General features: G+C 41.8%; 1 protein-coding gene across 1 annotated transcript; it reads right to left on the bottom strand.

The window, feature by feature from the left end:
• Positions 1-1,130: 1,130 nt before the first annotated feature.
• LOC115412828 (pheromone-regulated protein PRM7-like) lies at positions 1,131-13,541 on the bottom strand. The gene is made up of 6 exons (XM_030125484.1): positions 13,479-13,541; positions 13,256-13,389; positions 10,819-11,062; positions 10,339-10,664; positions 8,200-10,061; positions 1,131-1,312 (listed from the first exon to the last, which is right to left on the bottom strand). The coding sequence occupies exons 1-6, from the start codon at positions 13,521-13,523 to the stop codon at positions 1,131-1,133; spliced, it is 2,793 nt and encodes a 930-aa protein (XP_029981344.1). The 5' UTR covers positions 13,524-13,541.
• Between the last annotated feature and the right edge of the window lie 2 nt (positions 13,542-13,543).

Genomic DNA, 13,543 nt, shown 5'->3' with positions numbered 1-13,543 from the left:
CATCACATACATGACCCTCCTCCTATTTCATACATCACCTCCACATTATCATCCAAACTCATCTAAAACCTGAACAAACACTGAATTAAAGTAACAGTGTCAGCTGTAGTGTTTGAATAAACTAAGTATGAGTTCAAAGAATCCTGTGTTTATCGATTACAAGTACAGTTTTGGAGTAACTGTAATGGAATAAATAAAACATGTCCCTAAAACAAAACCACAAACACATGAACAAGTTCTTAAAATTCCACAAAAATAGCTTAAAACTGGAATAAACAAGAAGAAGGTAAATGTGAATCAAACCCCAACTACCTCCATGAGAGTCTAGACATCCACTCAGCATCTTCACAGACCTATGTAATATAGAAAATTATGCACTGACCCTGTTTACATCCAAACAAATACTCTGATCAGTATCTGTTTTTTAATGATCATGTAAACAGTATAAACTGATCTGTTTTAGCAGATAACAGCAGTAATCTGATTACAATAAATCAGATTAACACACCTGAATTTGCCCCCATGTCTCCCATGTCTTCACGCATGTCTACAGGTTCATCTGATTTATTTAGTTCTGTTACATCTGAACATGTGGAAAAATTATTAAGAGAACAGAAATGATGTAGAAGAATATAACAGGAAGTTGGATTCTACGTCACTACGTACGAACTCTGAAATAAATCCAATAATGGACTGAAACGTCTAAACCAAGGTTTATGGATTATCTTATTTCTGAAGAGACTGTAAATGCATCACATCTGATTATTACAATTATCTGATTATTAACAGTTATTGGATTTATATTGTCATGAAAACGGGGTCAATGTCTGATACAGATATTTGTAGTATCTAACAACAATAATGACACCTAATGAAATTCTGCTTGATCTTATTTTTCATTATTATTATCCTACAGACAGATATGATGCACATATCAGTAACACTGGTTTTACTTCAACTGAACCTTAGAGTCAAAAAAAGAAGATTTAAGTACTAAACACAGCTATACAACCTTTCATTTTGTTCTTTTTGAGTGAAGTCATAATAAATTAAATAAATACTCATGCAGTGCATCTCCAGTGTTACAGCATCTTATATTTAACAGATGAGGAACATGCGAATTTAAAGGACTATGAGGAAGAGCAGCCACAGCAGGAAACACAGAGTCCCGAACCAGGTGTTCCAGTCCGACACCAGGACCTCGAACGCATCGTCCACCAGCCCCCTGTCAGCAGCCTTATCAGCGGCCGACGCCCAGGCCCCGCCCGGCCCCCCATCTGGCGGCTCCGCCCCCTCAACGCCATCGGTAAACCTGGAGCGACAGCACACAGCCTCACTCTGAACAACTTCACCCACAAAGGCTCACACAGAGAACTAATAAGGTCCCTGAACGTATCAGCAGACAACCAGTCCAACGACCACGGACCCACCACACATTAATGACTGTTAATACAGATTCACACTCATGTGTTAACAGTGTTAATCACAAAGATGAGGATTAGACAGGAAGCAAATGACCCAATGACACCATGAATGATCTGTAACATCAACACACAGAAAAATATGGAAGTGAAAGGATTTACCCTCAGACTTTAGTGATCAATTAAAGCTCTTTAAAGACTTACCTGTTTGTTATAGGTTTGATTCAAGTCTTAAAGACACCGAAGAAACTCAGATTTAGGTTTACTCACCTTGAAGTCAGTGGTTTTTTTGGTTAAATGTCTGAAATAAGACCATAAATACCCACTAGGGGACTTAAAAAGTGTCTTTAAAGGCGTTGTCTGACTGGGCGATGTCACTGTGGTAACATATGACACCGGAATTAAAGTAGTTATTCACTTGGATTTATCAGAAAACTAGACAAACTCTGTTTTACACTACATCACGTCCATCACAGGCTGCATTTACTGACCTTCAATAACAGGAAGTCATGTAATTAAAAAGGTCACCTGAACTGATCTCAGACCTGTCACATCAGATTTAACATTGTTTCACTGAAATACAATGAACATCTTATAATAATGTGAGTTCAGACCTACAACAATGCTATTAATCATGTGTTTACTTCAGTGACCGCTACTGGTGAACGAGTGAACAGCACATGAACCCACTGAGCATCATAGAGGGTTTTAAAGGTACAGTGTGTAACTCCCCTACCCTAGCTGGCAGCAATTACTTGAATCAATGCAAAGACAGTGCGATTCCTCTGTTCCGGTGTTGCGCTTACCTAACGGCTGGCACTTTGGGACAAAAAGCCTTGGCTGAATCGTTCACAACTTTTGAATAACTGAATACAACCTCCCAAAATGGTGAGCACCTCAACTTCTCTGTCATCACTTCCATCGAGCAACGAGGTAAGTGTTGAAAAATAAAAGCATTCATGAATGGAACGTGAAAAGATTTCAGATATCATTTGTCACATGGATGTCTTACAAGAACATGATTTTGGTCATTCTAGTTTTACCGTTTTTTGTGATAGGATGATTCTGGTCATTTGTTTTGCTATCATTAAACTGGTAGAAATAAAATATCTAAAGTTACGTCCTTTCAGGGATTCAGTGTTTGTTCTTATGTCGTTTTTCTTTATAGCATGAGCGGATTCCTGCGACCAGAGGGAGGCCCAATCCCAATTCATCCCTTGGCCCTCCCACTTACCCCTCCCCCTCCATTTTGCACATTCACGTGAAGGGGTAGGGATGTTCCAGTTCTCGATGAGTCGGAGGGGAAGGGCTAAGGGGGAGGGCTGTTTGGCCCTCGAAATGGAGATTTTTCAGGACCACACTACATATGGATGGGTATGAAAAATCTCCCATAATTCTGTTCAAATCATTGGTAAGATGGAGGTAAACACAGCAAAAAAGTGCAGCAGTATGATGAAAGAAACACACAAATGTATGTACTTTCTTCGTATACAACTTAATTATTTGATTGACCGTTTAATGCCATTTCAATGTGTTACAGACCACATTTCTGTGGTTTGTGGTTGATAACCGCAAAAAGTTGGCCAAAGCCCATGCAACAGAGATGGTTACAGCTGCTGACAGCATGGGGAATTCTTTTGGAAAAACAAAGTTGTTGCATCTTATAGTGGCGTAGATGACTGCCGATGACGTAACACAGGGGTATTCAAATCCAGTCCCCGAGAGCTGGTATCCTGCATGTTTTAGATATTTCCCTCTTCCATCACACCAGGAAGCCATTACATCATTATCAGGCTTCTGCAGAGCATGATTGTGAGCTGATCATTAATGGAACCAGGTGTGGTGGAAGAGGGAAATATCTAAAACATGCAGGATACAGGCCCTCGAGGACCGGATTTGAATACTCCTGACATAACAGGTCTCGAAGGGTTGTCTCACATTATAGGGGAATGTTTCAACCCCTACCCTTTGCAACTGCGTTTTAAGGGTAGTGCCAAGTGCAAGGGCCAAGGGGTAGGGATGAGGGGGAGGGCCAAGGGGTGAAATGGGATTGGGCCAGAGAGGCAGAAGCAGGGGTAGGGGTAGAGGTAGGGGTCGAGAGAAAAGCAGGACTCTAGCTGCGCTGGGAGGAAACCCATAGCAGAGGAGGATAGAACCTTGGACGTACGGAGACTTCAGTGCAAAAGAGTGATTTGTAGAATAACGTCTTACTATTTCTTTGTTTGTATATAGGCTATGCAAGTAGGCTTATGGACTACATCACTCGCTGTTTAGTGCGACTAACTTATGTTGTGCATTGCCTAAATGTATGTTGTGTTGTGTATGCCTAAATAAAACTGTTACATATGATCTGTGATGCTACTTAATTCCTGTAGCCAATATATGAAGTTAATATCTCTGCCGCCAAATGCCATTAAATCCAATGGAGAAGTCCGCCCATTCTGCAGGCGGTTACTTCAATTTTTGTCCTCTGTGGGCTCACATAGGAAAAAAATAGTATTGATAATGGTGGTGCCCACAAGCAGTACTCACACTATGTATATTTAAATGGGTTTTTATAGGTTAAATGTGATAAAACAAATTAGATTTTTTTTAGTGATTGAGCACTATTTTTTTCAATTATAATCAATAACTAGACTGATTATTGGAAAGAACACTGTAAAAATCATACACACTGTACCTTCAAGATGGCTGCCTCCTGCTGATGACAGAGGGTAAAACAACCTGGTTTTCTGATAAATCCAACTGAAGGACAGGTTTAATTTCAGTGTCACATGTTACCAACTGTACAAAGAAAATTAATAGTCATATTGTTTATTGTTTCATTTTGCTCTTTAAACTGGACACAGATTCTTCCATGTGTTGAACTAATTATCAGGTCACATGAAGAGTAAAAAGTTTGTGGATGTCGTAAACGTCTCTAGGCCTAGTGTTGGTCACACTGGAGTTCATCAGTCTGAACAAATCAGTCAAGTATCATGCGATTAATTAGCGGTGCTAGCTTTAGATTTAGACTATAATAAAATATCATCTCTGTAGCATCACAACAGAATCTATGGTGCGCAGATCCACCAATTCTGTTAGAGACACAGAAATTAAAGAAAGCATTTCACTGGATGCAAAATTCATGAATAATAATAATAATAATAATAATAATACACTGTTTCCATAAAGTTGGTAAATATTTTTCCCTTTTGTGTGATTATCTGATTTTTTCTTGATAAAATATATTTCACTTTGCTTCTGATGGGAGAGTAGCATGAATAAAAAGAGGAATGTGTCTGAAAATAAAATTATTACAACATTATGGACAACAGTGTAATAAATAATAATACATTTCTTTCCCTTCTTTTCCCAATTCATTGTACACTTGAAAATATAAAACATGTTGGCGAGATCATTTAATTAATGTTAACTGTGGTTTTACAAGTGATAAAATAGACATAAATCAAATTTTTTTTGTATTGTCTCGCGGAGCAAACTGAGGCTCCGGTTGAATGTTTTCTCAAAAGCTCTGAATCTTTTGGGTTTTACTTTTGTTTAAAAGTAACTTAAACCTCATTTTGACTGAAGTGACAAACTGTGTGTAGCTCATTAGCTACTGTTAGCTGCCGTTAGCTCATTTGCTACTGTTAGCTGCTGTTAGCTCATTAGCTACTGTTAGCTGGCAATAGCTCATTTGCTGCTGTTAGCGGCTGTTAGCTCATTAGCTACTGTTAGTTCATTAACTACTATTAGCTGGTGTTAGCTCATTAGCTAACATTATGTGCTATCAGATTACCTTCTGATGTTAGCAGATGTTAGCGCACTAGCCAAGGTTAGGTACTTGTTGGCTAATGTTAGTATTTTTTCCTTAAAAACATATATGTAACATTAATTCATTCCCTCGCAGACACTGACATAAATCAATTAACATGAGACAGGAAGTGGTAATTTTGGAGATTTGTAGAACATTTCTGTTCACTGCTACAGACTGGGATACATATATGAAATACTTAAGTATACATGATGTGCAGACATATCAGATATATCATATGAAGTATCTACACATCAGGTGTGTTTTCATGGGGACTTCAAATGCAGAGTAATTTATTAGTCCAGGTTTCTAATTTCAGATAAGTGATTACAGATCATCTCGGGCTGTTTGTATCTTGTGGTCTGTAAAGGACGTCATGTTACCACAGGGAATTAAATGCACTCTGCTCTGTGAATATATTTTCTAGGCCTGTAACGGTACACGTACCGAACCGAACCGTTTCGGTACACACCTGTTCGGTTCGGCACACAGCTGTACCGAAACGGCACAGTATGTTGACAAAAAGAAAAAGGAACGAAAGATGTCGTTTAATGCGGAACTTTAAATTCGCGCAAGTTTCACACGGACATATTAAAGGACACGCACATTGACCCAAAATACCAAATAGCAGCTGATATAAGGTAAAAAAAAATAAATAAATAAAAATAAAAATAAATGATGTGAACCTGGAAGGAAGAGACTGAAGACCCTCCACCATCATTACAGTCCAGTTTGGATCACTTCAGGTCCCGGTGAAAGACAACAACGAGGAAAGAGACGTCGATAAGACGGACGTTGTTTGGCCCCTAGGAACTACGGTAGTTCTAAAACACACTAGCTCTCTCTCTCTCTCTCTCTCTCTCTCCTCTCTCTCTCTCTCACGCACGCTGTATAACAGAGGAATAAAACTCGGAGTTGGCCACTGACAGTATATAAAAATAAAGTTTCACTTTCGTTTCAAGCCAGCGTTAGTTACGTTAGTTATGGACCGGACCGCACCCCCCGGCTCTGACCAAAAAAAACAAAACAAAAAAACAACAAACAAACCATCCCCCAGACAAATCGTACGTTCCATGCGCGCGCACACTCAAACACACACACACATACACACAAGTACACACAGTGTCCTAAACAGTTTATTCTCTGTCCTAAAATAAATAATTTGGTTCAGTTTGTTGTCAATGTTGCTCTTCAGTTTGTTTAAACAGAATACCAGTTTACCCTCCTGTTAATGTTGCACTTCATGCAGAATTTTTTTGCTGATATTTTTCTGCAGAATGTGAACTGACAGAACTGTGATTAGATTTTTCTTGTTTGTTCAAAACTACCTGTCAGAGAAAAGTGCAATACTAATGTTTAAAATACATTTAGTCATATTAATAATTTATTTTATTTTCTATTTGATTTATAGCAGCAGAATTATATTATTCCTGTTTTTCTATATTCTATTGTGTCCAAAAATTGGGGGAAAAATGTTAAAAAATTCATAAATGTATTAAAGACATTTTGAGGGGTTTTCTTTCTTCCCGTACCGAACCGAAAAAAACTGAACCGTGGCTTTGAAAACCGAAAACGTACCGAACCGAAAATTTTGTGTACCGTTACAGGCCTAATATTTTCTTTGCCTTAAAGTTATAAATTGTTGGGGTTGTTTCAAATGTTTCGGACTGTGAGTGGTAATCATCATATTAACTGCCCAGTGACTGTTATACTTTCATTAACATTAATGCCAGGGCATGTTTCATAAGTTTAGTCATATCCACATACTTTTCAACACTCATCCTTTTAGGTGTTGTTCTACACATCTACTTGTGCACAGTGTAGATAATGCATTGTTAATATCAGCTGTTTGAACACATACTTTTGGAGTGGTAAAATCCTGACTAAGTGAACTAATAATAACTGATACTGTTAAAGTTAAAGAATGCCTCTGCTAACATTAAACTGAAACGTATTCAGCTAACTATTTAAAGCAGAATCTGCAGTCATACAAATGTAGAACTCATGTTTTACACTCATTTACACCTGCACTGGTGTGACTGTCCATTCAAACCCAACCTCAGGTGATGAAATACCGTTATGAGTGAAGTGTGTGTACTACAGGAAAAAGGAAACTATGTGATGGAAAATGGGTAATGGAACGTACAGGTGTAAAATATTTCTGATTTAGAATGATTACATGTTAATGCAGGTCTGCAGGTTGTGTAGTTGTGTTATTGTGGAGCTGGTTGTATGCTACCCACCAGGTGAGCGTGGGCTCTGGGTGTCCTGTCACCTCCACCTCTAGCGTCACCGGAGAGCCCTCCATGATGGTAGCTCTAGACAGGGGTCTGGTGAAGCAGTGAGGGCCTGGTTTAGAGGCTTTTCCCTCAGGAAGAGACTCTGCCTGGGCCTGGGGAAGAGGGGGAGGAGCAGGAAGTGGAGGCCCTTTGATCTGAGGAGTTAGCCTGATCTCCTCACGGATGGCCACGGGCTGACAAATGTTGGGGTCTTGGTCTGAAGTTAGTAGATGAGGTGGAGAGGAAGGAGGGGTGGCATGCGGGTTAGCCTGCCGAGCCAAAGCTTGGGTCTGGGCCTCAGGCGGTGGCGGAGGAGGAGGAGGAGCAGGCTGGGCGCTCATGCCAGAATCATGCAAACACTGCTGGGTACATGTTGAAGTCAGGGACTCGTGGAGGGAGTAGACAGTCTGGTGGGTCTGCTGGCTGCTGAATCTACTACTGCTGGTGATGGTACTGCTGGATATGCTGATGTTGCTGATACTGTCTGGCCCTGAAGGAATTGAGGCATGGAGGACCTGAGGTGGACAACCATTAGGTTTGGCAGAGGGGGTTTCATGGAGTGACCTAAGAATGCTGTCTGAAGAGTAAATGTTCTGCTGGATGATGGTGCTTTGGATCATAAAATCTGGGTAAGCCTCTCGAAGGTGGTCCGGCTTTGTGTCTTTTGGTGGAGGTGCTGCATTGGATTCCATGGGTCTTTTACCTTGTGAAACGTTTCTGTCTTTGTGTAGAGGAGGATCAGTGGAGCTGGGGTTCTGAGCAAATCCGCTGGCCTTGGATACAGACCTTGTCTCACTAGGAGTTAACTGATTATATGTGATTGAACTCTGCGAAGATGAGGACTGGCAACAAACTGTCTGCTGAGAGGTGGTTGTGGTGATGCTGCTGGAGTCTGAGGACATGTCTTTGCTGGTTTGTACATCAACCATATCCTGATCAAGGTCGCTTGCACAATCTGAGTGAGCCTCGTCTTGATTTGTTCCTTCTTTGAGAGACATTGCACTGGATTTGAGCAAGCTGTTTTCTTGTGTACTGTCCTTGTTTTGCAGACCATCCTTGTCTTGGAGACCGTCCTTGTCTTGGGGACAGTCTTTGACTTGGAGACTGCCCTTGTCTTGAGGACTGTCTTTGACCTGGGAGCTCTGGATTTGACTGATGTGTGGCATGCTCTTGCTCTTTGTTAAGTGGTTTTCTTTGTGAATACTGAGACTGCTGCTGGCCTGTGGTAAGATACAATAACTGATTGACTTAGAGGACAGGAAGTCAGCGGTTGTGGTTAGGCTGCTGCTGGGTGGTGTTTCTTTGCTGTTTTCAATGTTGCTTGGACTTGAGTAAGCCTCGTCTTGATTTGTGAATTTTGGTGGACAAGTTGGACTGACAGACTCAGTGTCCTCTGAAAGAGTCTTGTCTTTGTAAAGAACAGGAACAGCATCATTAACTTGATCCAAAGTGTGATGACCATTTGAAGAGGAGGACTCAGAGTAAACCATCTTCTGGGTGGCTGTGGTGAGGCTACTACTTCCATTCATGTAAACCAAAGGTGTTTCTTTATCGATCTGTAAGGAAGATACAGCTTCCTCAGGACCACTGCTTGGCTCTGTGTTAGGCTGTGGAAGTTTTCCACCTTCTGGGAGGACTGTGCATGTTGGAGGGCACAGTGTACAGGATTTAGAGGGTCCAGTGTTTGCAACAGGATCTGTGGAAATGAGACTCTGACCTAAACCTCTGGCCTGGGAAACCAGAATGATCTCTGGTAAGGTCTCAGTCTCTGTTAAGTGGGTATCTGTGGAAGACTGACAGGGCGAGGACTGCTGAGTTGTGGTTGTGGAGAGGCTGCTGCTTTGGGGAGTTGTTTCTTTAGGTACATCCTGATCAAGACGGCTTCTAGAATCTGACTGTGGGGGATTGACATCATCAGAGGTGGCTGCTGAGGTTTGGGGCAATGGTGTAGAGGAATTTAGAGGTCCTGCATCGTGGTCAAGGGTCCTGTCTTGGTTTGGTGTAGTATCACAAACACGGAAGACCTTAAAAAGACAGCTGGTATGGATGGGGGGGTGGTTCTCTGCTGGAGGGATCATATCATTCTGCGATAAAGGCCTTTCCTGGTACAGGGAACTGGCTGTGTTTCCTCTTTGAAGGCCAGATTTTTGGGTTGTTCCCTTCCTATTTTGGGAGGAATTTATCTGCTGTTGAAGGCTAGTCTTGAAGGACTGTGGAAAATTGTTCTTCATATGAGTGGAAGTTGAAGTTTGAGTGTAATTAACACAGGATTTGAAGAAGTCTGTGTTGTGCACAGGGGTCTCGTCCTTCTGAAGATCATGCTGAGGAAGGGGATCAGTCCTTGGCAATGTTTTGTCTATACTGGAACAACTGTCTGGAATGTTGCTCCACTGGACTGGGTCAGATTCAGATGGTATATTTGGTTGTGGGTTGTCGAGAGGAAGGTCAACACCCTGGTGCATGCTGGGTGACGTGGTCTGTTCAGTCCTGAGGATGCTGCAGAGGGTGCTGGTCAACTGGGTTGGACCAGGACTTTGGACATATGAACCAGACTCTGATCTGAACCTGTTAAAAATTACAGATGGGAAATATGAGATCTAGAAGATGACCTGATGGGTTAATAGTCACATAGGTAAAAACCACTTTTTTAAAAGGACACTGAAGTTACAGTGGCTTCATAAAAACATTACAGGGACTGAGGATCTTTTCTCAAAGACAGTTTCATTGTTATTCATCTTTGTTCATTTTAGAACTGAATCCAAAGTTACCAATTGTTGAATTTTGTCGTGTCGATCATAACGTTTTACAGTTTACATTGTGGTCTGAAGTCCGTTATACCAACCTGCTGCTGCTGTGATGTCCTGTAGAGGGAGTTGGACCCTCCTCCATCTGACTGGACTCTCTCTGTTGAGGACCAGGACCAGCAGCAGAGCTGGCCTCACTGTGGTCTGACTGGGCCTGGTACTGGTGGCTGGACTGGTGGATGTGGACGCTGTGGGAGCTGAAACAGAAGGTGTCCTCCAGATCAGACTGGATCATGGTGGACTCTGGTGTCTCTGCCAGCGGTGGCAGAGAAATGTCGTCAGGTGAAGGACACTCGTACTCGTCAGTGGACATTGAATCCTCCGAGAGGACGTCATGATGTTCTGACAGACCTGCTGATGTTTCCTGTGGACAAGGATCAAGTTTTATCAAGACTGAAACACCACATGACCCTGAACTATGTACAAACCACAACACAACTACAATGACCAACACTATTGACTGAATGCAGCTCATACTGTTAATGAGATAAATCAAGTTACACCAGCTCCTCTCTGACCTGCATTGGTGTTGTGTTCGATCCACAGGAAGGTGAAAATGGCCGCCGTCCTGTTTCCTCCTTCTTCTTCCTCTGACTTTCCATCTGAACATCAGAGAGTGACAGGCCGGTTGGAGGAGGCGCGACCAGAAGGGTGGCAGGCTGTGATTGGCTGCTGATGGCGTAAATCATTCTGTTGGACTCCGGCGGCGATGAGGAGAGGCTGAAGGTGTGGGTGGAAAAGAACGACGATGGCAACGAGGCTCTGGGATTAAACAGACCAAACTTTGTCATGATGAATTAGTCTAAAACATCGATGTTTAATCAACATGAATGCATCACTTCACCCAATGAGAATATCTATACTTTTTCTTGTAAATGTAAGCCTTAAATCTCACAAAAATACAGCTTTTTCTTCTTTCACATGACAGTGTTACCCTCCGACCTCCAGATAAACCTCATTAACTAACCATCAAAAACTAAACCTCATTAACTGTCATTAACTAAACTCTCATTAACTAATGGTCATTAACTAGCCAGTCCCTCCAGGAATTCACGATGTTGCGATCGCAACTATTAACACAAATTCAACCAATCACTGTAAATTCTGTGAGGCACTGCAATTTCGTCCAATTACCGCAAATTTTCCGCAAATTTGGACAATCACCTTAGCCCCCTTTCACCCACCCTCTCTACGGGACATGTACATCATCACATTCACTTCCTTGTTGGCGATTGAGAAGATGAAGACATGTGCAACCCGTAACACCCACATTTACCGACAACTGTCACTGCTAAAGTTCATGCCAGTCACTTTCTAGATGTGTTGCACAAAAGTGGAGGTAAACTGTTCTGTGGTGGAACACAAATGAAAGTCGCCGCTCCACAGACACTTTTCAACAGCAAAACATGCAAGGAGAACGGCTACAACTGGAAGAGGACAGACGAGACAAGTTCCAATGACAGAGGCTGTCGCATCCAGAACAGTAGCAGGACCTGATAGGGTAAAGGTTAGCGTGGATATACTCTATAAGGCAATATAAGCGAAGAATAAATAACTTGTGGAGGCATGCTTTCCTTTTGTGTATTGTGAGTGTGTGCGTGAGGGAGTGCAATCGCAGTCTGTGTGTGTAGTTAAAAAAGGAGCTCACAAATAAAAATAGTCATTAAACTTGGTGTTGATATTAATGTTTACTCCAATGTGTTAGAAAGCAACCCAAGTTTGGCTGACCTGTGTGTCTCTGTGTGTGCATGTCAGTCTCTGTATGTGCATGTCAGTTTCTGTATGTGCATGTGTGTCTCTGTGTGTGCATGTGTGTCTCTATGTGCATGTCAGTCTCTGTGTGTGCATGTGTGTCTCTGTGTGTGCATGTCAGTCTCTGTGTGTGCATGTGTGTCTCTATATGCATGTCAGTCTCTGTGTGTGCATGTGTGTCTCTATGTGCATGTCAGTCTCTGTGTGTGCATGTGTGTCTCTGTGTGTGCATGTCAGTCTCTGTGTGTGCATGTGTGTCTCTATATGCATGTCAGTCTCTGTGTGTGCATGTGTGTCTCTATTTGCATGCCAGTCTCTGTGTGCGCATGTGTGTCTCGATGTGCATGTCAGTCTCTGTGTGTGCATGTGTGTCTCTATGTGCATGTCTGTATCTGTGTGTGCATGTGTGTCTCTATGTGCATGTCAGTCTCTGTGTGTGCATGTGTGTCTCTATATGCATGCCAGTCTCTGTGTGTGCATGTGTGTCTCTATGTGCATGTCTGTATCTGTGTGTGCATGTGTGTCTATGTGCATGTCTGTATCTGTGTGTGCATGTGTGTCTCTATGTGCATGTCAGTCTCTGTGTGTATGTGTGTCTCTGTGTGTGTATGTGTGTCTCTACTGTATGTGCATGTCAGTCTCTGTGTGTCTCTGCATGTAACCCATCTAACCATGTAATGCATCTAACCCTAACCCTAAATATACTACTATATCATTAAGGAAGCAAAAATCATGTATTCAGTTGAATAAATGTCAAATGGGGGTGGGATTTAATAAGTTTTCTTCCTCCCACTCCTTTTTCAGCAGCACATATTGAATTTACTTTGTTATTACTGGTGTATGTGGCAGTTATTTTATCTTGATCATCTTCATTCATGTATTTGCTCTGATATTAGTTCCTTGTACACAAAATTTTTTTTTAAATTTTTTCTTCTGCTCAAAACAAATAAATGAATAAATGAAAAGGTAGTTAATTTGCAAATGCCCATGTTCCTGTGACTTTAATAAAAGAAGCCTTAAATCATCACAACTTTCACCGCAATTTCTTGGAAAAGCTGCCGCAATATCAGGCATTTTAGGCCACAACAATAAAAAGAAAAAAAAAAGCCCGCGAAATCCTGGAGGGACTGACTAGCCATCACTAAATCTGCACCTGGTTTCCTCCAGAGGTCAGAGGTCATGTGATCCACAAGTAAACCTCACCGGTCGGTGTCCTGGCTGCGACTCTTTTGTAATGGAGGCTTCCTATTGGTTGCTGTGTGCTTCTTCAACAGCACCTCTTTCCCATCATGCTCGGCGGTCAGCTCAGGGGTGTGGCCTGTTTCCTTCAGCTCATACTGTAACCAATAACAGAGTCTGATCAGTGTGTCTTGTGTATCCTGTGTGACCTGTCAGGTGTAAATGTTTCAGTTGTTGACATTTGTACCGTTTCTTCTGCTTCCTGTGTGGTTCTGTTGTTCTTCTGCTTCATCCTCCTCTTTTCTTTTATTT

Source organism: Sphaeramia orbicularis, chromosome 21 (genome assembly GCF_902148855.1).
Source record: "Sphaeramia orbicularis chromosome 21, fSphaOr1.1, whole genome shotgun sequence".
NCBI classification, from domain to species: Eukaryota; Metazoa; Chordata; class Actinopteri; order Kurtiformes; family Apogonidae; genus Sphaeramia; species Sphaeramia orbicularis.
The sequence above is the reverse complement of the archived record's forward strand: the minus strand, read 5'-3'. Positions and strand labels throughout refer to the sequence as shown.

Bases quoted from the DNA above. Each gene is read 5' to 3' on its own strand.
- LOC115412828 (XM_030125484.1), bottom strand. From the start codon at position 13,523: ATGAAGCAGAAGAACAACAGAACCACACAGGAAGCAGAAGAAACG. The intron at 11,063-13,255 runs GTGAGGTTTACT...GTTTAATCCCAG, and splicing joins CGCAGCCAGGACACCGACCG to AGCCTCGTTGCCATCGTCGT. The intron at 1,313-8,199 runs GTAAAAGACCCA...CTGTCGCTCCAG, and splicing joins AGACAGAAACGTTTCACAAG to GTTTACCGATGGCGTTGAGG.